The sequence below is a fragment of the Oncorhynchus mykiss genome, chromosome 18, assembly GCF_057628025.1.
Source record: "Oncorhynchus mykiss isolate SJ-2025 chromosome 18, ASM5762802v1, whole genome shotgun sequence".
Lineage (NCBI taxonomy): Eukaryota > Metazoa > Chordata > Actinopteri > Salmoniformes > Salmonidae > Oncorhynchus > Oncorhynchus mykiss.
In genome coordinates this window covers 31,223,238-31,248,207 of record NC_143039.1, presented here as the reverse complement: position 1 = coordinate 31,248,207, position 24,970 = coordinate 31,223,238, and the positions used below count along the sequence as shown (strand labels likewise).

The 24,970-nt window shown below is 45.1% G+C and overlaps 1 protein-coding gene across 1 annotated transcript in view; it reads right to left on the bottom strand.

The window, feature by feature from the left end:
* The window catches only part of LOC110495854 (protein TANC1), a 67,322-nt gene extending 42,355 nt beyond the window's left edge, over positions 1–24,967 (bottom strand). The window contains exons 1-7 of the mRNA XM_090208116.1: positions 24,783–24,967; positions 24,197–24,279; positions 20,664–20,882; positions 17,901–17,993; positions 13,956–14,089; positions 12,421–12,643; positions 11,379–11,660 (exon numbers count right to left, since the gene is read on the bottom strand). Coding sequence (XP_090064242.1) covers positions 11,379–11,660; positions 12,421–12,643; positions 13,956–14,089; positions 17,901–17,993; positions 20,664–20,882; positions 24,197–24,257 — 1,012 coding nt within the window. The 5' untranslated portion in view covers positions 24,258–24,279; positions 24,783–24,967. The remainder of the gene's footprint in view (positions 1–11,378; positions 11,661–12,420; positions 12,644–13,955; positions 14,090–17,900; positions 17,994–20,663; positions 20,883–24,196; positions 24,280–24,782) is intronic.
* Positions 24,968–24,970: the final 3 nt, after the last annotated feature.

The following is a 24,970-nucleotide window of genomic DNA, read 5'->3' as shown; positions in this document are numbered from 1 at the left end:
GTGACTGTTTGGGGTTGTGGACAGGTGTCTTTTATACTGATAACAAGTTCAAACAGGTGCACATTAATACAGGTAACGAGTGGAGGACAGAGGAGCCTCTTAAAGAAGAAGTTACAGGTCTGTGAGAGCCAGAACTCTTGCTTGTTTGTAGGTGACCAAATACTTATTTTCCACAATAATTTGCAAATAAATTCATAAAAAATCCTACAATGTGATTTTCCGGATTTTTTTTCTTCTCAAAGGCCTCTCTCATCTTTTTAAGTGGGAGAACTTGCACAATTGGTGGCTGACTAAATACTTTTTTGCCCCACTGTATATTAAATAGAGAAGTGGCCCAAGGCAGCTGCCCTGCGGTATTCCACAGTTTAACACACGAGGGGAAGAAAATGAACCATTGATATAGGTGGACTGTTTCCTGTCAGTTAGATATGACTGTACCCAATTCAATGCTGCCTCCTTAAAACCATAATGCATTAATTTTGTCAAAATTATTTCATGATCCACTAAATCAAATGCTGCACTGAAATCTAAAAGTAGTACACCCACAAACTTGCCATTATCCATAGCATTGAGCCACTGGTCAGTAATGTCAACCAATGCAGTGGTAGTGGAATGTTTTTTTGCGATAAGCATGCTGATTGGCTGTAATCAGATAATTATTTTCATGTACTCCCATATTTGTCTACTCACAATACCCTCCAATATCTTACTGAGTGTAGGGAGTAGACATTGGTCGACTATTGGCAGGAGTAATGGGTTCTTTGCAGTCTTTCGGAATAGGACACAGTTTCGTATGCTTCCATACATTTGCAAACATCCCCTTTTCCAGTGACCAATTAAATATGTATCTCAGTGGAACTGCAATCTGGGGAGCAGCACAGTGAAGTAAAAAATTGTCCATAAGACCATAACCTGTAGATTTACCATCAGGTAATGACTTCAATAGGTTTAACACCTCCTCCACTGACACCGTTTGCAGACTAAAAGAGCAGATCTTGTTGCTCATAATATGCTCATCAATCCATTGGACAATAGCTTGTTTGGAAGAATGTATGTCTGTCTACATTGTTGCTCAGTAAATTAATTTTCTTTGTAAAAACAAAAATCTGCAAAATGATTGGCAATATCAACTGGTTTTGTCAATATTCTCCCGTCAACCTACACACTAGATGGGCATGATGAGATAGATGTACCAAGTAAGCCCTTAACTGTGTTCCATACCTTTTTAGAATAATTTTTACAATCAGTAAAGGCATTGTTGTAAAATATTAATTTTTCTTTTGATTCAATTTAACTGGATAATTACGTAATGTTCTATAATTCTGTTAATCAATTTCTAATTTTGACTTAGCTGCTAAGACTTTTGCCATATTTCTTTGAGAAAAAGCCTCACCCAGTTCAGCATCAATCCATGGAGATGGACGAGCACCAACTGTACTCTTTCTTATAGGGGCATGATGGTCCATTACCTCAGTGAGTAAATCAATAAAACATTCTGTAGAGTGATTTAAATCATCCTCTAGATAAATCAGCTCCCAGGGTACAGCAGCCAAATCATTTAGAAATAGCTCATGATTAAATGTTTTAAAATGTCTCTTAAACACAATCCTAGGGGGGTTTTTTGGAACCTTGGTGTTTATGGTCACAATATTATGGTCTGTCCAGCCCACTGGCATTGATCTGGCTTTTAAGCATTGCATTGGTATATTACAGAAAATCAGATCAATGCATGTGTCTGAACGATGACCCAACTCAATTGATGATCTAGTAGTATCATTAACCATTTGTTTCAAACCACAGTTCTTGGCATATCTCATCAATTTTGTTCTATTCGAATTATTGTGATCCTTCCAATTTCTATTAAAATCCCCCAAGATAAATACATCTCTGTTGCTATCTGTGGCCTGGTCAAACCCAGTGCATAAGTCATCCAGATAGGACACCTTAGAGCTAGGAGGTCTATACACACATGCTACCAATATGGGTGCCTGGTGAGGCAGATGTACCTGAGCCCATAGTGCCTCTACTTGACATACATTAAGGTCATCCCTTCTCTTAAAAGGTATATGATTCTGAATATACAGTGCTACACCCCCACCATTCCTATTCCTGTCTCTTCTCAGTAGACTATATGCATGAATGTTCATTTGCCCATCATTTACAGATGCATCTAAGTGTGTTTCGATCAAAGCCAAATTATCAATATTATTTATGTTGACCAAGTTAAAAGCCTCATGTATTTTGTTAGGAAGGCTACATACATTAACCTGAGCCATATGCAGGCCTTTCCTTATCAAGTGAAGATCAATAGAGCATGTATTCATTATAGTGGAGATCAATAGAGCACGTATTCATCATAGTGGAGATCCATAGAGCATGTATTCATTATAGTGGAGATCAATAGAGCACGTATTCATCATAGTGGAGATCAATAGAGCACGTATTCATTATAGTGGAGATCAATAGAGAAGGTATTCATTATAGTGGAGATCAATAGAGCATGTATTCATTATAGTTGAAGTTGTCATGATACACTACAACACACAAACTCAAATTTGAACATTAAATTGAAATAGCCAGGGAGTTACTCTAGAGTCCTGATACAATTGCCCGTTGATATAAAGTTTATCCATCATCATGGAGACTCGTTGATTCAAGCAACGCTTTTCCTTCATGATGGGATATAATTTTTTTCTCCTTTCATTGATCTCGGTGGGGAAGTGATCATTCATTCCAAAATCAGTGTTTCTGAGTTCTCTGCACATGTTCTTCGTCATTTCCTTTTGCTTAAATGTATCAAAACATGCAATAATAGCCTGTGGCCTTACCTATTCTATGGACTCTGGAGAAAGTGGCATTACGCACAACATCAGTGGGCAGTTTTAGTTGAGTTGACATAAAGTCTCGGACTGTGTCCTCACTGCCTCTGCTGTTGTCATTCTCCGGGATCCCTGAAAATATTAGATTGTTCTGCATTGATCGACACTGTACATCAAGCAAGGTTTCTTTAAGTTGATTGTTCTCCCTTCGCACCATCTCCACCTTGCAATGAATAGAGTCTACAGTACCTTTCAGCACCGTGTTCTCTTTCCTCAGATCATCCATCTGATGTTGGCTGAATTCTAGACTGGCACATAATGCACTGATGTCCTCTCGTAATATATCCAAGATATCAAGTTTGGCAAGCCTTTCATTGATGGATTTCAACAACTTCACATCCATATCAGTAAACCTCTCCCCACTCGCCACTCGCCACGCGCCCTCTTACTTGGGCATGGTTTGGTGCCATCGTTGATACCTATTGGCCAACCTGGTTTTGGTTTGTTTTGTTGATTGGGTTGGTTGTCCTTAACAATGCTTGAATCCTCCGAAACCAGCGACATGTTTCTTTAAGTTCGTAAGTATCTCTCGTAAATGAATCGTTCAAGCTCTTCAATGGATTCTGAATAATCCAGCGTGATTACAGGCAGAGTTAAACACACAAACACACTGTTCAGCCGTGGTTTCTTTGCATCAATTCGACCACAAAGTAATCATGCTCGAATTATCAAGGCCCTTCTTCCCGATTGCTCAGTTTGCCGGGCGGCCAGCTCTAGCAAGAGTCTTGGTGGTTCCAAACTTCTTTCATTGAAGATTTATTTTTTATTTTTTATTTATTTCACCTTTATTTAACCAGGTAGGCAAGTTGAGAACAAGTTCTCATTTACAATTGCGGCCTGGCCAAGATAAAGCAAAGCAGTTCGACACATACAACAACACAGAGTTACACATGGAGTAAAACAAACATACAGTCAATAATACAGTAGAAAAATAAGTCTATATACGATGTGAGCAAATGAGGTGAGATAAGGGAGGTAAAGGCCAAAAAAAAGGCCATGGTGGCGAAGTAAATACAATATAGCAAGTAAAACACTGGAATGGTACATTTGCAGTGGAAGAATATGCAAAGTAGAAATATAAATAATGGGGTGCGAAGGAGCAAAATAAATAAATACAGTAGGGGAAGAGGTAGTTGTTTGGGCTAAATTATAGATGGGCTATGTACAGGTGCAGTAATCTGTGAGCTTCTCTGACAGCTGGTGATTAAAGCTAGTGAGGGAGATAAGTGTTTCCAGTTTCAGAGATTTTTGGAGTTCGTTCCAGTCATTGGCAGCAGAGAACTGACAGGAGAGGCAGCCAAAGGAAGAATTGGTTTTGGGGGTGACCAGAGAGATATACCTGCTGGAGTGCGTGCTACAGGTGGGTGCTGCTATGGTGACCAGCGAGCTGAGATAAGGGAGGACTTTACCTAACAGGGTCTTGTAGATGACCAGGAGCCAGTGGGTTTGGCGACGAGTATGAAGCGAGGGCCAGCCAACGAGAGCGTACAGGTCGCAGTGGTGGGTAGTATATGGGGCTTCGGTGAAAAAACGGATGGCACTGTGATAGACTGCATCCAATTTATTGAGTAGGGTATTGGAGGCTATTTTGTAAATGACATCGCCGAAGTTGAGGATCGGTAGGATGGCCAGTTTTACGAGGGTATGTTTGGCAGCATGAGTGAAGGATGCTTTGTTGCGAAATAGGAAGCCAATTCTATATTTAACTTTGGATTGGAGATGTTTGATGTGAGTCTGGAAGGAGAGTTTACAGTCTAAACAGACACCTAGGTATTTGTAGTTGTCCACATATTCTAAGTCAGAACCGTCCAGAGTAGTGATGTTGGACGGGTGGGCAGGTGCTGGCAGCGATCGGTTGAAGAGCATGCATTTAGTTTTACTTGTATTTAAGAGCAGTTGGAGGCCACGGAAGGAGAGTTGTATGGCACTGAAGCTCGTCTGGAGGGTTGTTAACCTGTTGAGTGTAGGGGGCAGTATTTTGATGTTTGGATGAAAAAAGTACCCAAATGAAACGGCCTATTTCCCAGGCCCAGAATCTAGAATATGCATATAATTGTCAGATTAGGATAGAAAACACTCTAAAGTTTGAGGAAAATCCAACCAGGAAGTGCTGTTTTTCCTGAAATCTCTCTGTTCCATTGCATGCCTTCCCTCCATTTAAAGGGATATCAACCATATTCATTTTCCTATGGCTTCCACATGCTGTGAACAGTCTTTAGACATAGTTTCAGGCTTTTATTCTGAAAAATGAGTGAGAAAGCAGCTTGGAGCAGACATTTTCTCTCACACTCCTATTGAAAAAGCTACGGTCCGGTTGAAATATTATCGATTATATCGATATTGTAAAAACAACCTGAGGATGGATTATAAAAAAACGTTTGACATGTTTCTACGAACTTTACGGATACTATTTGGAATTTTTGTCTGCCTCCTCGTGACCGCTCGAGCCTGTGGATTTCTGAACATAACGCGCCAACCAAATGGAGGTATTTTGGATATAAAAATAATCTTTATGGAACAAAAGGAACATTTATTGTGTAACTGGGAGTCTTGTGAGTGCAAACATCCAAAGATCAACAAAGGTAAGCGATTAATTTGATTGGTCACGAAAGTCAGAAAAGCAATCTACTTTGCTGCTAGCTGTTTGTAATGTTTTGTCTGCTGAGAGAGATGTCCTTACATAAACGCTTGGTATGCTTTCACCCTAAAGCTTTTTTGAAATCTGACAAGCCAGGTGGATTAACAACAAGCTAAGCTATGTTTTGCTATATGTTAAACGGGTGTCCTGACTCTCTGTGGTCACTAAAGATCCCATGGCACTTATCATAAGAGCAGGGGTGTTAACCCCGGTGGCCTGTAGTGTATTTCAGCCTTAAGGGAGAGCGATTCAAGACTCTTGTCCTTAACTAAAATGGGAAACAAATCGGTCATAGTTCTTCCCTTATGCTGCCCATGTTTTGTGACTTTAAATATTCTGGAGAAAGACACTCAAGGATAAAACACAAAGACACACACAGAGACTCTTCAGCGACTCATTCAAATGGGCGTCGACCACTAGATCAGTCCATAATGTATGGTGATGATGATCCAAGTGAATCCTCATCCAGCCTGGGATATTAACAGCTCCCTACAGGTCAGGAACATAGCCAGGTTCAGAGACCAGCTCCAATTACCCCTGTTCCGTAGCACAATGTTGTGTTTCTAAGGACCAGTCCGTTTAACATGTACACCAACATGAGACATACACACTGGTCCATGTATGCTCTGTAGAACCTGATGTCTTCCATCTGATTGGTTTGGTTTCTGAGCGTTATATATAATGAACCATTAGGTACAGTGGGGCAAAAAAGTATTTAGTCAGCCACCAATTGTGCAAGTTCTCCCACTTAAAAAGATGAGAGAGGCCTGTACATTTTAACCCCTTGTGAAGACTTACAGAAAACGTTTGACCTCTGTCATTGCCAACAAAAGGTATATAACAAAGTATTGAGATAAACTTTTGTTATTGACCAAATACCTATTTTCCACCATAATTTGCTAATAAATTCATTAAAAATCCTACAATGTGATTTTCTGGAATTTTTTTCTCATTTTGTCTGTCATTGTTGAAGTGTACCTATGACGAAAATTACAGGCCTCTCTCATCTTTTTAAGTGGGAGAACTTGCACAATTGGCGGCTGACTAAATACCTTTTTGCCCCACTGTATAGTAGAGACATGAGGGGTGCCATAAGGAAGCTTGGTAAGGGCTGAGTGCAGGGACAACAATCACATGTGGCAGTACTGATAAGGGGAGGAACCGTTTAAGGCCCAGATCACTCACCTCCCTGCCTAACAATAAGGATGCAATGTGTAGTGATATGGAGGAGACTCCACCCAAAGTGGAGCATGTATACGACCACGGGTGAAACCATGTGTTTGTCTAATGCAGCTGTACTGACCCGCCGGGCAGAATCAACTTGGTTTAAAGCTTTCATAGTGTCCGTTGAGTTTGTACTCTGGAAAATAGAACCTAACACATCCTAATTCACTAGTTCTCTCTGCTCTGCTCCACCAGTCCTAGTTCTCTCTGCTCTGCTCCACCAGACCTAGTTCTCTCTGCTCCGCTCCACCAGACCTAGTTCTCTCTGCTCTGCTCCACCAGGCCTAGTTCTCTCTGCTCTGCTCCACCAGACCTAGTTCTCTCTGCTCCGCTCCACCAGGCCTAGTTCTCTCTGCTCTGCTCCACCAGGCCTAGTTCTCTCTGCTCTGCTCCACCAGGCCTAGTTCTCTCTGCTCTGCTCCACCAGGCCTAGTTCTCTCTGCTCTGCTCCACCAGGCCTAGTTCTCTCTGCTCTGCTCCACCAGGCCTAGTTCTCTCTGCTCTGCTCCACCAGGCCTAGTTCTCTCTGCTCTGCTCCACCAGGCCTAGTTCTATCTACTCTGCTCCACCAGGCCTAGTTCTATCTACTCTGCTCCACCAGACCTAGTTCTCTCTACTCTGCTCCACCAGACCTAGTTCTCTCTACTCTGCTCCACCAGACCTAGTTCTCTCTACTCTGCTCCACCAGACCTAGTTCTCTCTGCTCTGCTCCACCAGACCTAGTTCTCTCTGCTCTGCTCCACCAGGCCTAGTTCTATCTACTCTGCTCCACCAGACCTAATTCTCTCTAATCTGCTCCACCAGACCTAGTTCTCTCTACTCTGCTCCACCAGACCTAATTCTCTCTAATCTGCTCCACCAGACCTAGTTCTATCTACTCTGCTCCACCAGACCTAGTTCTCTCTACTCTGCTCCACCAGGCCTAGTTCTCTCTGCTCTGCTCCACCAGGCCTAGTTCTCTCTGCTCTGCTCCACCAGGCCTAGTTCTCTCTGCTCTGCTCCACCAGACCTAGTTCTCTCTACTCTGCTCCACCAGACCTAATTCTCTCTAATCTGCTCCACCAGACCTAGTTCTATCTACTCTGCTCCACCAGACCTAGTTCTCTCTACTCTGCTCCACCAGGCCTAGTTCTCTCTGCTCTGCTCCACCAGGCCTAGTTCTATCTACTCTGCTCCACCAGGCCTAGTTCTCTCTGCTCCGCTCCACCAGGCCCAGTTCTCTCTGCTCTGCTCCACCAGGCCTAGTTCTCTCTGCTCTGCTCCACCAGGCCTAGTTCTCTCTGCTCTGCTCCACCAGGCCTAGTTCTCTCTGCTCTGCTCCACCAGGCCTAGTTCTCTCTGCTCTGCTCCACCAGACCTAGTTCTCTCTACTCTGCTCCACCAGACCTAATTATCTCTAATCTGCTCCACCAGACCTAGTTCTATCTACTCTGCTCCACCAGGCCTAGTTCTCTCTGCTCTGCTCCACCAGGCCTAGTTCTCTCTGCTCTGCTCCACCAGGCCTAGTTCTCTCTGCTCTGCTCCACCAGGCCTAGTTCTCTCTGCTCTGCTCCACCAGACCTAGTTCTCTCTGCTCCGCTCCACCAGGCCTAGTTCTCTCTGCTCTGCTCCACCAGGCCTAGTTCTCTCTGCTCTGCTCCACCAGGCCTAGTTCTCTCTGCTCTGCTCCACCAGGCCTAGTTCTCTCTGCTCCGCTCCACCAGGCCTAGTTCTCTCTGCTCTGCTCCACCAGGCCCAGTTCTCTCTGCTCTGCTCCACCAGGCCTAGTTCTCTCTGCTCTGCTCCACCAGGCCTAGTTCTCTCTGCTCTGCTCCACCAGGCCTAGTTCTCTCTGCTCTGCTCCACCAGGCCTAGTTCTCTCTGCTCTGCTCCACCAGACCTAGTTCTCTCTACTCTGCTCCACCAGACCTAGTTCTCTCTACTCTGCTCCACCAGGCCTAGTTCTCTCTGCTCTGCTCCACCAGACCTAGTTCTCTCTGCTCTGCTCCACCAGGCCTAGTTCTATCTACTCTGCTCCACCAGACCTAATTCTCTCTAATCTGCTCCACCAGACCTAGTTCTATCTACTCTGCTCCACCAGGCCTAGTTCTATCTACTCTGCTCCACCAGACCTAGTTCTCTCTACTCTGCTCCACCAGACCTAGTTCTCTCTACTCTGCTCCACCAGACCTAGTTCTCTCTACTCTGCTCCACCAGGCCTAGTTCTCTCTGCTCTGCTCCACCAGACCTAGTTCTCTCTGCTCTGCTCCACCAGGCCTAGTTCTATCTACTCTGCTCCACCAGACCTAATTCTCTCTAATCTGCTCCACCAGACCTAGTTCTCTCTACTCTGCTCCACCAGACCTAATTCTCTCTAATCTGCTCCACCAGACCTAGTTCTATCTACTCTGCTCCACCAGACCTAGTTCTCTCTACTCTGCTCCACCAGGCCTAGTTCTCTCTGCTCTGCTCCACCAGGCCTAGTTCTCTCTGCTCTGCTCCACCAGGCCTAGTTCTCTCTGCTCTGCTCCACCAGACCTAGTTCTCTCTACTCTGCTCCACCAGACCTAATTCTCTCTAATCTGCTCCACCAGACCTAGTTCTATCTACTCTGCTCCACCAGACCTAGTTCTCTCTACTCTGCTCCACCAGACCTAATTCTCTCTAATCTGCTCCACCAGACCTAGTTCTATCTACTCTGCTCCACCAGACCTAGTTCTCTCTGCCCTGCTCCATCAGACCTAGTTCTCTCTACTCTCCTCTCTACTGTGTGAGAGAGAGGAGATCCAATAGAAGTGGCTTATGAATTCAAGTCTGGCAAAAAAGCAGCTAACTAGATTACAGTCATTTCCTATGGGAAGCAATCTGCTTGTAGGGGTCTGGATGTGATATAACAGTACAGTAATATCTGGAGAGGGAGATTGTAGATAGATATATACAGATGTTCTGTCTTTGTCTGTGTGTGTGTGTGTGTGAGCATATGGGGGTGTGCATGTGATTGTAGTGAATCTGCAGTAACTGTTGTATAGTAGCTAGGACCAGAGCTAGATGGGGCTTGAGGCTTCTAGGTTTAATCACTCTATTTGTAGTAAAGCTGTGATTGAAGCATCTCAAATAAATAACGCATTTTGTTCCACATAGCAAGGAACTATAGCTCTTTCTCTCTCTCTCTCTCTCTCTCCACCTTATGCAGCACATAAATCAATAGTGCGCGGCCCAGCCTCCTGTACTACAGTATAATCTGGCATTACATGAGACCTTTAATCCCCACAGAGTGGAATCAGATGGGGAATGTCACGTTGCTCGGCTCTGTGACACGTACTGCACAGCTCACAGGGCAGGAGCACCCACATCACCCCCGTCATGTCCAATCTAGTGAAGAGTCACACCTGGATCTTGGGAAAAAAAGCGGTTGGAGGCTGGATCAGGCTATTGTTCAGCGTTAGAACCATTGACCTCAGAGATACAGAGACACACTTCACATCACACCTCCCAAAACCACAATGTCCAGTCTACTGCTGAGTCACCCTAAATCTTGTTCAACCCAGGGCCAGGTTACTGTTAAACAACGTAGAAAACACATTTGACCACAATCTTCCACCTCGAATACATGTCTGTTGGTATAATAATAATCTCAGAGCACTATGACGAAAGCTCCAGTGGCAGTTGAATGGCAAGAGCTCTCGGCGGGGGGGGGGGGGGGGGGGGGGGGTCTGCCCTCTTTCAATGGCACCGCAGGAATACTGACATTCTATTCACACACGGCGCCACTTAACTCTCAAGCTGTACTGAAATCAGCAGGCATACGCGGGACTAACACTTCCTCTCTGCTCGGACCACAACAACAGATAGAAACCCATGTAGGGGTGTGGGCTTTGAAAGAAACCAAAACATGTCCTGTGTTACTCCCATCTCTCTTCCCCCCCCCCCCATCACAACCTCAAAGGGAGGTCTATTTAAACAAATATTGCCATGCATGCTCATTTCAAGTAATTCACGGTTTTCACAAGCAGCATCCCTAACAAGAGTAGAAGAGTGTCTGTCAGTCATTGCAGTGGATCCACTCCCCTGAGACCATCACCCCCCCCCCCCCCCCCATCTCCCCCCGCTCTCCAAATGGAGTGGCATCTAACGAAGGAAAAGTTGTCTCTTGTTCTCTCAAACACAGAGGAGAAACAGATGTAGGATAACAACGTAAACCCTCCTGGAATACTGTAGCCGGTAGCGTTCACTGTCTCCATCCTCCAGAGATGTAATGCCGTATGCCGTCCTCGTCTAATGACAGAAAGTAGACAGGAAGCAGCTCTGTCTAATGGCTCTTCCACGTCACAGAAACCACGTGGTCAGAAAAAGCTTCAGCTGCAGCTGTTTTAACTACACAAATGAATGGAGGAAAGAGAGCTTCACCACAAAAAAAACGATTGGTTCTAGACACCTGGTCAAGGTAGAGCTGTTTGATTGTCTTTCACGGCTTCCTTTCCTCATCTCCTTTCCCTCATCACCGCTAAAAGATAAAAGGACTGGGTAGATCTCCAATGTACTGCTTTCATCTATCATGCATTACCAGGCCAGTAATCATAGAGGAAAGGACACAAGGGAATGAGACTAGTTGAGACTATTGAGACACCACCAGTCAGCGGCAAGAGATGGTCACTCACCTGCCACAGAGTTAGGGCGTGGCATCACCAGGGAAGAAGTGCTGTGCGTGTGGCGCTGTGGGAGGGGCCTCTTGGCTGGGGGCGGAGTTCTGGGTGCCTCTAGGATGGTGATTTCAGACCTGGGCGGGGCCTCGCTGGGTCCTGGCAGGTCGTCCTTGGCGACAGGAGGGCAGGAGTCGCCTTGGTGCCCGCCACGCCCAGCGCCCCTCCAGCTGCCATCTTTGCTCAGGTCCAGAGTGGAACCACCGCGATCCTCATTCTCAGGAGAGCTGGTGATGGTAGCTGAGGCACAGGGGGAGTAGACGGGGGTGAAGGGGATTACAAACGACAAAAACAAACCGTTGACTCCTAATGAGTGCCTTTTGGATAAGATCAAGTTAGGAATAGTTGTCATTTAGGATGAGCTCAAACTCTGCTTCAGTTCACTGTGATTTTCCAGTCTGGTACGTTATTGGCAGTGACACTGTACCGAGTTAAAGAGTAAAAGGCCGATCATCAGTCACATCAACAGTGACGAGGCATCAGTCACACATCGACATCAACACAATCAAACGCGTGTACTGTGCACCCTTTGTCCTTATGTATGTACCGAGAAATACAAGCTCTATTTAGGGAGAAAGATGTCCTATTTTAGAAAGTCCAGACCCGTACGCAGCAAAGACAGCAACGTCCCAGTTTTGTCAAGAGGGAACTGAAGCCTCTCGACTAAAGTGGCACAGGCAAAAAGAGAGAGTTGGGAGCTAGAAAGACTGCCTGAGAACTCAAAGCAAGGTGAAACAAGTATCATCCATCTCTATTTCTTCAGTGCTGAGGCCCTTATCCTAATCAGGATTATTGACAATGTGAGTACTGAGATATATTATTGAGATATATCGATGACCAATGGAAGGACGAGATGGTGTTTTTTCTTCCATAGAGGTCTCACAATCATGTGCACATATCCATTATTTCTCAGGAGGTGAGAAGAGAACACAACATAGAGAAAATATCTGAATTGAAATTGATCCAACTATGGGGATGATGGTCTATATAAGCCACTCACCTATGATTCCGCTATCCTGGCTCTCAAGTGTGGAGCTGGGGCTCCGGCAGGGACTGGGGCTGAGGAGGGTCCCACCTGGGCTGGGGCTGGGATTGGGAAGACAGGAGGGCGGCCCCCCGGCACTGCTACTACCCAGGGTGGAGCAGGGGCTGTCTGAGCATGGAGACGTAGTGCTGCAGGTCAATGTGGAGCATGGGCTCACCGCCTGGCCAGAGATATTACACTACAGACAGAGAGGGAGCGAGAGAGGGAGAGAAGAGAGATGGGCAGAGAGGGACGAGACAGAGAGGGAGCGAGAGAGGGACGAGAGAGAGAAGGGTGAGAGAGGGAGAGAGAGAGAAATGGGCAGAGAGGGACGAGAGAGAGAAGGGTGAGAGAGGGAGAGAGAAAGAGATGGGCAGAGAGGGACGAGAGAGAGAAGGGTGAGAGACAGAGATGGGCAGAGAGGGACGAGAGAGAGAAGGGTGAGAGAGGGACGAGAGAGAGCGAAAGAGGAGAGGGGGGGTAGAAAGAGGGGTGAGTAGGCAATATCAGTCAAGTAGAAAGTGAAGAGAGATGGATAGAACATGTGGCAAAAGAAGAGAGATATAGAAAGAGAAAGGGAAGGGAGAAGAGAGAGAGAAAGAGGTGTTTTATTTAAAGCTCTGTCTATGGACAAGTATTATCAGAGGTATAGACCCTGTTGGCCCCATTTCCAGCTGACCCCAGGTTAATGTATGGTATATAGGTCATTGTATATAAGTGTGTGTCTGTGTGTGTGTGTGTGTGTGTGTGTGTGTGTGTGTGTGTGTGTGTGTGTGTCAATGTCCCCCTCTCCTCCCAATGTCCCCAAACCCCAATATCTGCATCCTTCTTCATATGTCTCCAACAACACCTGAACCCTACATTTCCTAGATCCTATAGGTCTCAACTCATCCCAGCACCCAGCGTTTCTGCAACGTTAGAGAACGTTCAGCTCAGTGCTTTTCCCACCTTACCACCCCATCAGTTATCGGAACCAGGACACGGTACACTGCTCACAGCCGACACATTGTCTCTATAAAACTGGCTCCATCTGGAGCTCAGGTGGAGGAAGGAGGTTAGGAAAGTGGGGCAATGCTCAAACGGTGATAGAATGATACAGTACAGTATAGAAACGTCCTGCAGGCTCAACAGCATGTGGCGAGCCAATGCAACAAGATTAAAAGCAAGATATTCAACTGACATCACCTTATGTACACATTCCATAAAGAAAATGCCATCACAGTATATACTTTCAAATATTAAGTCAAGACTGCCTCCGATTTTCTTTTTCAACTGGTAAATTACCTTCAAAGTTGTAGTTTCTAAATCTGCAGCTTAACAAAAACAAACTCTCAATCTTGGTTATCATACAAAACATTGCCTTTAAATCTAATTAAAGAAGCCATACAAAAACTCCTGACTTCTGCAAAGAAAACATCAGCCTCCTTTTCATATTTCTGACATCTGACTTTCTCAGTCACTCTCCCTCCTTCCTTCTACCCATCCTTCCCAACATCTTTCCTTTCACACACCTTCTTTTCCCTCCGGTCCTCCATGGGGGTGCTAGGCGAGGCTGGGGTCCCTTCTCCCAGTAAGAAGCCCAGCCTGGTCATCAGTTCCTGGGTTGAGAAGGAGGAGGAGCTGGGCTGGAGCTCCGCGTGCAGCTCTGGAGGACAGATGGAGAGAGATGACAGACGAGCGGATCGCTGTGAGCAGCACGACACGACCACACCAAACACACACACACACCGTTCTGTAGCGCAGCCCAGTTCAGCTCAGTCCAGCTCAGTTCCTCCTTCCTGCCTTTCCTCCTACCTGGCTACGTCGATTGGATGGAGGATTAAGTATACTATGCCGATGGAGGAGAGGTTAATGTATGCATCCCCAGGTCAGCAGCAGCACCGGTCAGCCTCATTACCGATGAAGAGGCTGTGGCTTTCTCAGTCCCTGACTGCATGACTGAAGCAGCTCCGTCTGCGTGTGTGTCCATATGTGTATGTGTGTGTGTGCCTGCTCAGCGCTCCCGGTTGGTTAGGAGACAGGCGTAGAATCTCAATGAGCTCAGCTCAGCCCTGGCCTCCAGCAGAGGATAGGCGCCATTGCACTGGCTGCCCTGTCCGGACAGATTGGGCTGAGATGAGCAATATGGTGCGTTGATACATCACTGAGAAGGTCCTGATGCCATGACCTTTCACCTCCAGCTCGCCACTGTACAGATGCAGAGGTGGATGGGGAGAGGGTGTTCAATTCGACACCTCTATATCCTGTTTACATACAACAGTGAGTTGGAAAATATGAGGATGTCTAGGAAACAGAGATACTATTGAGAGAGATGAGGAAGAAGGGAAGGAATGTGGGAGAGCCGAGACACAGCTTGTTGGGCGTTAGTTACTCTCAACCCTTCTTGGGTTAGACACCTTCTCATTCATCTCTCCCCTCAATCCCTCTGGGGAAAACGAGTTCCAAAAGGTGAACCCTTTTTGGTTCCAGGTAGAACCCTTTTTGGATTCAGCTAGAACTCGTTTGGGTTCCATGTAGAACCCTCTGTGGGAAAGGGTTTTACCTGGAACCAGAAAGGGTTCTCCTGTGGGGACAGCCGAAGAACCGTTTTAGGTTCTAGAATGCACCTTTTTTCTAAGTGTATTCCTCCATCAATTCCCCCTCTCCACCCCCTCCCCCCTCTCCATCCCTCTCCATCCCTCTCCCCCCTCTCCATCCCTCTCCATCCCTCTCCACCCCTCTCCATCCCTCTCCATCCCTTTCCCCCCCTCTCCCCCCCTCTCCATCCCTCTCCCCCCTCTCCATCCCTCTCCCCCCCTCTCCATCCCTCTCCATCCCTCTCCCCCCGTCTCCATCCCTCTCCATCCCTCCCCCCTCCATCCCTCTCCATCCCTCTCCCCCCCAAGCCCTCTCCATCCCTCTCCATCCCTCTCCCCCCCTCTCCATCCCTCTCCCCCCTCTCCCCCCCTCTCCATCCCTCTCCCCCCCCTCTCCATCCCTCTCCATCCCTCTCCCCCCCCCAAGCCCTCAGAATCGCCCCATTCTTTCAATCTCACTGTCGATATCCTCTCCCCGCCTCCACATAATCCATTGCTCTCTCCAATGAACCGTAGAGATGATGCAATACACAGTAAGCAAATAAGAGGAAACAGCCACCACCACCTCACTATTGCATATCCCTCCTCTCTTCTCCGCCTAAAGTCACAACTTCCTCCATCTCTCAGACAAGGGGCGGTGATGAAACGAGCTGCCTGGTTAGACGAAAGGCAGGCACCAGCACCTTTCCTACACAGCAGAGATCACACGCAGAGCTGTTAATCACAGACAGTGAGAGAGACAGAAGGACAAACAGACGCTTGGTGGCACACGGGGCTGGACTGTCTGCAAGAGATCTGACTGTCTGGCTGGAGCTCCTGATTCAACGGTGTACATTACAAATGGGAAAGAAAAAGAGACCGTCAATGCCAGGGTAGTCGGGTGCCATCTCGGATGGAAATCAAAACAGGGGTATCACCTGAACTAAATGAATCCTGTAATGTCACCCTCCATTATCCAGCTTAATGGAAGTGAAGTAGTAAACCAACCGTAGTCACAGCAGCTGTCACATTAGTAGCTCTCCCTTCCACATTATCACTCGGATACGCGTTCTCTTTCTGTGAAAAACACACATCTGAAGTCTTTTGGTCCACACTGGGTTGTGTAATAGACTGGGAGCTGGAGCACGCTTGGTTCTTTCTGGCAGAAGGTTGTTCAATCAAATCTTAGCACACTTCAACCCACTGTGCACATGCGCCAGTTCAACGTCTATTTTTGAATTGCATTTGCTTGAGTTGTCAACTAGCGTGAAATCAACAACAACAAAAAGTCACAAAGACATCAGATTAAGGTTCAAAGTTGGGCGGGAAAAAAGATGAAATTCCCTCACGTTGCTGACTTTTTGGAAATCCAATCATTTCCCCACGTTGATTCAATGTCCTCACATGACATTTTTTGGGGGGATAAAATGATGTGGAAACCAGTGGAGGCTGCTGAGGGGAGGACGGCTACTAATAATGGCTGAAATGGAGTCAATGGAATGGTATCAAACGTGGTTTGCATGTGACACCATTCCATTGACTCCATCCCAGCCATTGGTATGAGCCATCCTCCCCTCAGCAGCCTCCACTGGTGAAAACAACGTTGATTCAAACCGTTTCTGCCCAGTGGAAAGGCACTCGGGTCAAAGCAGAGATCTGACTCCGCACCCTCTGTCTCAAGGAAACAACCCCTTCAAATTCGGGGGGAGAAATTATAGTATTCTTGTTTTTTTTTTGTGCAAAAGAGAATAATGATGTGGCCTGTCAGTCATTACCAAAGTCAGAGTCATTACTGAACCCTACACTGAATACACTCAAATGTATTTTACAGCTATTCATTTCTAATCAATTCATTTGTTTGAGTCTGCTGAGTTGGTTTTGAAAGGCAAACCTAATAATCTTATACGCTGTTAAAATTATACCTCGGCACCATTCAGGGTTGATTAAAATTCATAACGAGCTAAGCACAAGGAAAAGCAAATATGGAAAACATCACATTGAAAAGTATTGCAAATGAACACAACAATTTGAAGGAAATGGTTAGTGAATGTATATTATAATGATCTAGATTTACTTTACAGTGGGAAATGGTGGTTACTGTTTTAAAAAGCTACTCTCAAATCACACAACTGTGGCTAAAACTAAACGAGAGAGAGAGAGAGAGAGAGAGAGAGAGAGAGAGAGAGAGAGAGAGAGAGAGAGAGAGAGAGAGAGAGAGAGAGAGCATCCCCTCTCTCTATCAGCCAATGTCTCCATCCATTGCCTAAGTGCCCAACTGATTTCCCACCTGAGGTCGGATCTCTGCGTTCAGCTCTCTATGGCACTATTAGGAACAACACCACATAACTAAAACAACCAGACACTATTGAAAGCTCCATCAATCGAACGCTGACCTCTGCGCGATAAATTCCAGGAAGGGGGTTCGGAATGATTGAAACACACAGTAAACACACCAGCACGCTGTCGCCGCTGGTTACGAGAAGCAGAGGGAGAAGAGCGGAGCTTGGCAACCAGAGGGCAGGAAGATGCTGGAGACAGGCTGCTTCGCCTCAGGACTAGCCCCCAGCCTCTCCACATAGACAGCTGTGCAGGAGATGGCTGGCATTTACACTGTTACCCTCAGCACCACTTAGGTTTGGCAGGTCAATTAAACACATGCGCATGGACACATGCATCCACGTGCACAAATACGCTTGCACAAACTGTACATGTGCAGTTGAAAAAATAACAGCAGGCGCTAAATCAACTAACATTTAAACAAAACTATGGAAGATTTGTTCTCTTCTCTCTATCCTCTGTACCTCTTCCTCCTTTTCCAAATGTACTGTACCGCATGTCATTCTCTCTCCCCTCCCTTTGTCTCTCATCCACAACTCTCCGTGCAGACACGCACACACTCACCTCTCTGGGAAGTCTTGCTATTGTTCAGAGCGAAGACGAACGCATCTCCAGGAAAAGAAGGACTCTCCACATACTCCAGCTTCCTGTACGGACCTTCAGTCAGAGCAACAGAGAGAGAGAGTGAGATGGGGGTAACGAGAAAGGGAAGAGAGAGAGAGACAGAGAGCGAGAGAGAGAGATAGAGAAATTCAACTCTTCCAGATGGGATTTGCAGTCAGGAATTTGAATTTCTCCCACCAGTTGGGAGAAGCCAGCATGAGCTCGGATACATGCAGTACAGTATAAACTAATCCCTGTGATGATAACAGCTCAAATCGCCAACATGAGTGTCTGTGTGTGTGTCTGTGTGTGTGTGTGTGTCTGTGTGTGTTGAGGTAAAGGTCCACACCACAACAGGAAACTCGAAGCTTCAGCTTGATGCACACCGCACTGCCACCTAGTGTTAACCGGCTAGAAAGCCGAAGACACAAACGCAGAAGACATCTAAACATAATCTTCCTAAAAAGGTTTACAGTTCCTTTCCAAAGCTGAGCAGTGGGGGGCTGGGCACTGGGTCAGTGTGTAAGAGGTTGAACTGTAGAAATCAAGGCATAGTGGAAATAATCAAAAAGCTAATGACATACTATTTGCTTTCTAAACTTCCCCAGCATTCAGTCCTTGGAGATACAGTGAGTTGTTGTTATTGATGTATGGTATCCTGGACAGCATGTACATTTGACAATGGGATTTGAGCATAATCTACTATTTCTCCCAGGGGAAATAAAGTGCTAGCTGTGTGAATAGCCTTTAATCAATCATTAGGCATGTACTGGCTGTGCTATAAACCCACTGGGCTTAAAAACCAGGCAGAGCCATCATAACCTAATCTCCACAAAGAGCACACAAGAGCCTGTCAGAACAGTGGGAGCTACAGAACAGCACGTGATCAATATGCTACGAGCGGGACTCGTCGCTAGGCTAGCAACGAACATAGCAACGAGAACAAGATGACCTGCAAAAAAGAAAATGATGAAAGTATATTCGTTTTTACAGATGATCTATAGATGTGCCCTTCCCTCTGTGTGTGTGTGTATGTATGTGTATGTGTATGTGTATGTATGTGTGTGTGTGTGTGTGTACAGTTGATGTCGTAAGTTTACATACACTTAGGTTGGATTCATTAAAACTCGTTTATCGACCACTCCACAAATTTCTTGATAACAAACTATAGTTTTGGCAAGTGGGTTAGGACATCTTCTTTGTGCATGACACAAGTAAATTTTCCAACAATTGTTTACAGACAGGTTATTTCACAGAATCACAATTCCAGAGGGTCAGAAGTTTACATACACTAAGTTGACTGTGCCTTTAAACAGCTTGGAAAATTCCAGAAAATGATGTAATGGCTTTAGGAGCTTCTGATAGGCGAATTGACATCATTTGAGTCAATTGGAGGTGTACCTGTGGATGTATGAAGGCCTACCTTCAAACTCAGTGCCTCTTTGCTTGACATCATGGGAAAATCAAAAGAAATCAGCCAAGACATCAGAAAAAAATGGGAGCAATTTCCATACGCCTGAAGGTACCACGTTCATCTGTACAAACAATAGTGCGCAAGTATAAACACCATGGGACCACGCAGCAGTCATACCGCTTAGGAAGGAGACGCGTTCTGTCTCCTAGAGATGAACGAACGTACTTTGGTGCGAAAAGTGCAAATCAATCGCAGAACAACAGAAAAGGACCTTGTGAAGATGCTGGAGGAAACAGGTACAGAAGTATCTATATCCACATAAAATGAGTCCTATATCGACATAACCTGAAAGGCCGCTCAGCAAGGAAGAAGCCACTGCTCCAAAACCGCCATAAAAAAAAGCCAGCCTACGGTTTGCAACTGCACATGGGGACAAAGATCATACTTTTTGGAGAAATGTCCTCTGGTCTGATGAAACAAAAATAGAACTGTTTGGCCATAATGACCATTGTTATGTTTGGAGGAAAAAGGGGGAGGCTTGCAAGCCGAAGAACCCCATCCCAACCATGAAGCACGGGGGTGGCAGCATCATGTTGTGGGAGTGCTTTGCTGCAGGAGGGACTGGTGCACTTCACAAAATAGATGGCATCATGAGGCAGAAAAATGATGTGGATATATTGAAGCAACATCTCAAGACATCAAGTTAAAGCGTGGTCATAAATGGGTCTTCCAAATGGACAATGACCCCAAGCATACTTCCAAAGTTGTGGCAAAATGGCTTAAGGACAACAAAGTCAAGGTATTGGAGGAGTGGCCATCACAAAGCCCTGATCTGAAACCCATAAAAAATGTGTGGGCAGAACTGAAAAAGCGTGTGCGAGCAAGGAGGCCTACATACATGACTCAGTTACACCAGCTCTGTCAGGAGGAATGGGCCAACATTCACCCAACTTATTGTGGGAAGGTTGTGGAAGGCTACCCGAAACGTTTGACGTTAAACAATTTAAAGGCAAAGCTACCAAATACTAATTGAGTGTATGTAAACTTCTAACCCACTGGGAATGTGATGAAAGAAATAAAAGCTGAAATAAATTATTCTCTCTACTGTTATTCTGACATTTCACATTCTTAAAATAAAGTGGTGATCCTAACTGACCTATGACAGGGAATTTTTACTAGGATTAAATGTCAGGAATTGTGAAAAACTGAGTTTAAATGTATTTGGATAAGTTGGATGTAAACTTCAGATTTCAACTGTATATGTGTGTTCATTAGAATAACAAAATCCTGGTGAATGGCTGTTACAGTACCTGGGGACTTGATGCCCATATGTGAGGGCATTATGTAGGACTGGCGATGGACCAGGGGCGAGGAAGGCAGGGAGATGGACTCCCCCTTAGCCAGTTTCCCCCTAGGCCTGCCCCTTGAGGGCTGGGGGTGGTGGGCATGGCTAGGTTCCTGGTAGTGGGTCACCCAAGCACCAGCACCCCTTCGTTGGATACTGTGGCTGTGGTAATCAGTGACTACCGCTAGCGAGAGGAGAGGGAGATATAGTGGGAAAGGTGAGAGAGATTAAAAGGGGTCAGAAAAGAGAAGAGAGAGAGAGAGAGAACAAATTAAACTGTAATCAATAACAGGGCCTATCAAAAGGTTTGGAAACGTAAAGGGATAATCCACCCCAAACCACTAATTCTTATGATTAACAGTGTTAAATAACACTAATATGTGAAAACAATATTTTTTTGTGAACAAATGTTTAATTTTGTCATTACAACAAGGTTGGTAGCAACATGTGAAAATCGTAGTGGAAATCTGTTGCAGCTCAAGTCGACTACAAAACCCACAATGCAATGCTATCTGGGCTGGCTGGCTATTTAGCTAAGTAGCAAACGTATCTACACACAATAATACCAAAGTCAATATCAGCATGTGAAGTAGCTAGCTATCTGTAAAATTGCCTAAACCAACTGCACTAGCAATTTAGGAGTCTATCTCACTGAGTTCAACCTGAAGTTCATCTCTGACTAGAGTGAGTGCAGAGGATGTTGCTATGGCAACACTGGCCCTTTCCCACCTTTCCCACAGACAGGGCGCATTGTGGGATGCTACTTGAAAGAGAAACTGAGTTGAATCATTTGGTACTCTGTTTAGATTGAGCACAAAAAAAGTGTTATTAAATGTGATAGTGTGTGTGAGGAGAACCATGTAGCTCTGACTCGTTCCGACACGAATTCCTGATTTCACAGATGGACCACTTAGAAGATAAATCATGGGGGATTTTTTTTTTTGTTGTTACTTACTGATAGAACATAGGCGTTCACCAAATTGACAGGAGTTGTATGATTTTTATTTCTAGGGGTGGGTTATCCCTTTAAACAGGACCGTCAAATACATGTTTTGAAGCAATAATAAGTGGACGACATCCCCTTGCATTAAGAGACCGGATCTATTCTTGAAGTCTAGTAGTGGACCTTTGAAGAGCGGACTGCCTACTGGCAACTCAGGTCTTTGAGGAAAGTGTGTTCTGCTTTTGTCTCCTATCTATGCTAAATGTAATCACTGCCCAGTTGCAATGATGTTAATGATGTGCGTGTGCATTGCAGTTCGTGGCTACTAACTGATGCATAGAGTGCAATAATAACACAGCACTAACTGGGGCTGGAGTAGTATGTAATGTATGTAATGCTACAAAAAAAATTACATTAAAGCAGCCCATTGAAATTTAGCATGGTTTATACAGTGACCTCATTCCTGTGGAAGACAAGGAGACAGATGGTAATCTACATTATATAATGTATTTGAACGACAATCTGCAAGGATACACACAGCCTTAAAAAGCAGAACGTACAGGTTTTGGACAAAAACCAACATTAACTAGGTAGGGAGTTGCTATAACTTGATTATAATTAGTAATAAATTCAGGGCCCCTAATCGTGCTGCAAAGTTTCCATTCTCCTTCTCTGATGCCTCTGAGCGAGCCTCCAGGCCACAGCCTTATGGGAAACATATGCTGCTCATCGTGTAGTCAGGGAACAACTTTCTCTCTCGAGGCTTTTCATCCAATCACAGTCAGCGTCACACGACGTATACCCATAGGCTTGCTGAGACCAGGGGTCGCCAATTACATTCAGCCCTGGGCCAATTCTTCCTTGAGCGGATGGTCGGGCGGCCGGAACATAGTTATAAATCATTTGTACACTGAAAATTGACCGCAATAATCGCAAACAGATATACTGTAGTATTAGACACAAAAAATAATCATTTCAAACCTTGATTATATTGCATCGCATATGTCTCTATTTATGTGTGGGAATACTTGGGAACAGATTTCCTACATTAAAACACTTTGAGATGATTTCCTGGTGATTTTACAGCCTTTTATGTCCAACAACGAAAATGATGTAAAATGTACATGCCATTACTAGCATGGCAGTCCACCTTTTTGGACGAAATCTAAGGACCTAGAGGCATTAATGGTAGATTTCATGGTAGATGGTAGATGAGACTGACACAGTTCTCCGAGTTCTGTAGCTCGTCAACATTAGATGCATTAAATATTTCATGTGCAATATGCTGACTTTGTACCCATACATCTAGAGTGCCTTCTGATTTCCCCCAGACTTCTCTAGGGGTGAACACTCACATTATGAGAAACTGACAACACCCTTGTTGTTACCTCACAGAATGGAACTAACTAGTAGCTACATAACTACTGGAAAGAAACACAACCCCACAGCGGAAGCACACGAGGCCCAGCATCAATCTGAATAATAGATTATAGCCTACCAAAATAAAGAGGGTTGACTAAAATTATTTAGAACTGGTAAGAAAAAGCTATATACTGTAGTTATACCCCCCCCCTTCCCCCAGAACAGCCTCAATTCATCAGGGCATGGACTCTGCAAGGTGTTGAAAGCATTCCACAGGGATGCTGGCCCATTTTGACTCCTATGCTTCCCACAGTTTGTGTCAAGTTGGCTCGATGTCCTTTGGGTAGTGGACCATTCTTGACACACACGGGAAACTGTTGAGCGTGAAAACCCCCAGCTGCGTTGCAGTTCTTGACACAAAACGTTGCACCTGGCATCTACTAGCATACCCTGTTCAAAAGCCATTTAAATATGTTGTCTTGCCCCTTTTGAACGGCACACACACACACAATCCATGTCTCAATTGTCTCAAGGCTTAAAAATCCTTCTTTAACCTGTCTCCTCCCTTTCATCTACACTGATTGAAGTGGATTTAACAAGTGACATCAATAATGGTACATAACTTCCACCTGGATGCACCTGGTCAGTCTGTGTCATGAAAAGAGCAGGTGTTCTTACTAATTTTGTATAGTAACCCCTCATGACCCAAAAAGTTATTGATCATTTCAGTATCTTCTTTTTGTGGGTCAGGGCTGTTTGTTTAACCCACTCCAACTTCTCGTGACACACTTTAGGTCTGAGAGGAACTTACAGCAGTGGGAGGAAGCATTCACTCCTTAATTAGGCTAATTGAAATGGCTCTGTACTCAAACACCCGGGGACAGGAAATTCGGAGCAGCCAAGTAGCTACCGTCTTCAATTAGGGCGAGTGCTACTAATGTCAAGGATTGGTTTCACTTCGCCAGAAACGATCTCTGCCCCGAGACTGATACAACAGAGATAGTACCCAGATTCCAGAATCATCCCCACGGCTCCAGAAATTCATCAGTACCCTATCGGTAAAAATGTCAACCCACCCTTTTATCAACAAAATCATGTGACACTATTATAGTCAGTGAAAAGGTGTTTAGCAACCTGTCACAAACTATAATGGCTGCAGTGTTGTTGATGGTGTTGTTTGTTCTCTTTCCTACCTGGATCCCTCCTGCTCCTCTTCTCTTCTTTCCTATTCCTCCCAAATACTGCTTTGAACATGTTCAACTGATTACAGGGAGTTCTGTGAAAGATAGTCAATACAAATATATTATTCCCTCTGCAAAAAGTGCTAGTGTAGTAACATGGCCATATACTCCTAAATTAGGCATCACTAGTCATGGGAAGATATGGATTATGATGAGCCCTAACGAATCCAGGCACAGTGGTCTGGAATGAAACCTGACAAAAAGGAAAATGTGGAGTACAAATGAACGGATGCGGCTCACTGTGAAATGGATTCCAGATTAGCAAAGGTGAATAGCAGAAAATTAGACTTGAAAACAAATGCGAGGCACATGCTGAAATCCGTTTATTTAATCTAACGTTATTACTTACGAATGAATTCACACACGACACAGTAAAAAAAAAAAAATGCAACAACTTTGACGCGGCACATTAACGATTATGTAAACTGTAACGTTAAACAATGTAACGGTTTGTCATGCCCCTGATACTTCACGCATCTAGAAGTTGGCACACAAAACAGCCGACAACCTCACATTTAACAGTACAAGCAAAATATACCTGTTATTAAAAAAAGAAGAGTCAAGTTAAGTTCGTCGAGGATTCTTCAAAACAACGCATTTCCCTCCATAGCTATAGGAATGTTCATTGCACGAGTCGAGATGTGATCCATCCTCGAAGTTGGAGTTGCTGATGAAAGGTTCTCTCTGTCGTGCGCTTTCTGGGAGCTGGGTGCGCGAGTCCTCGAA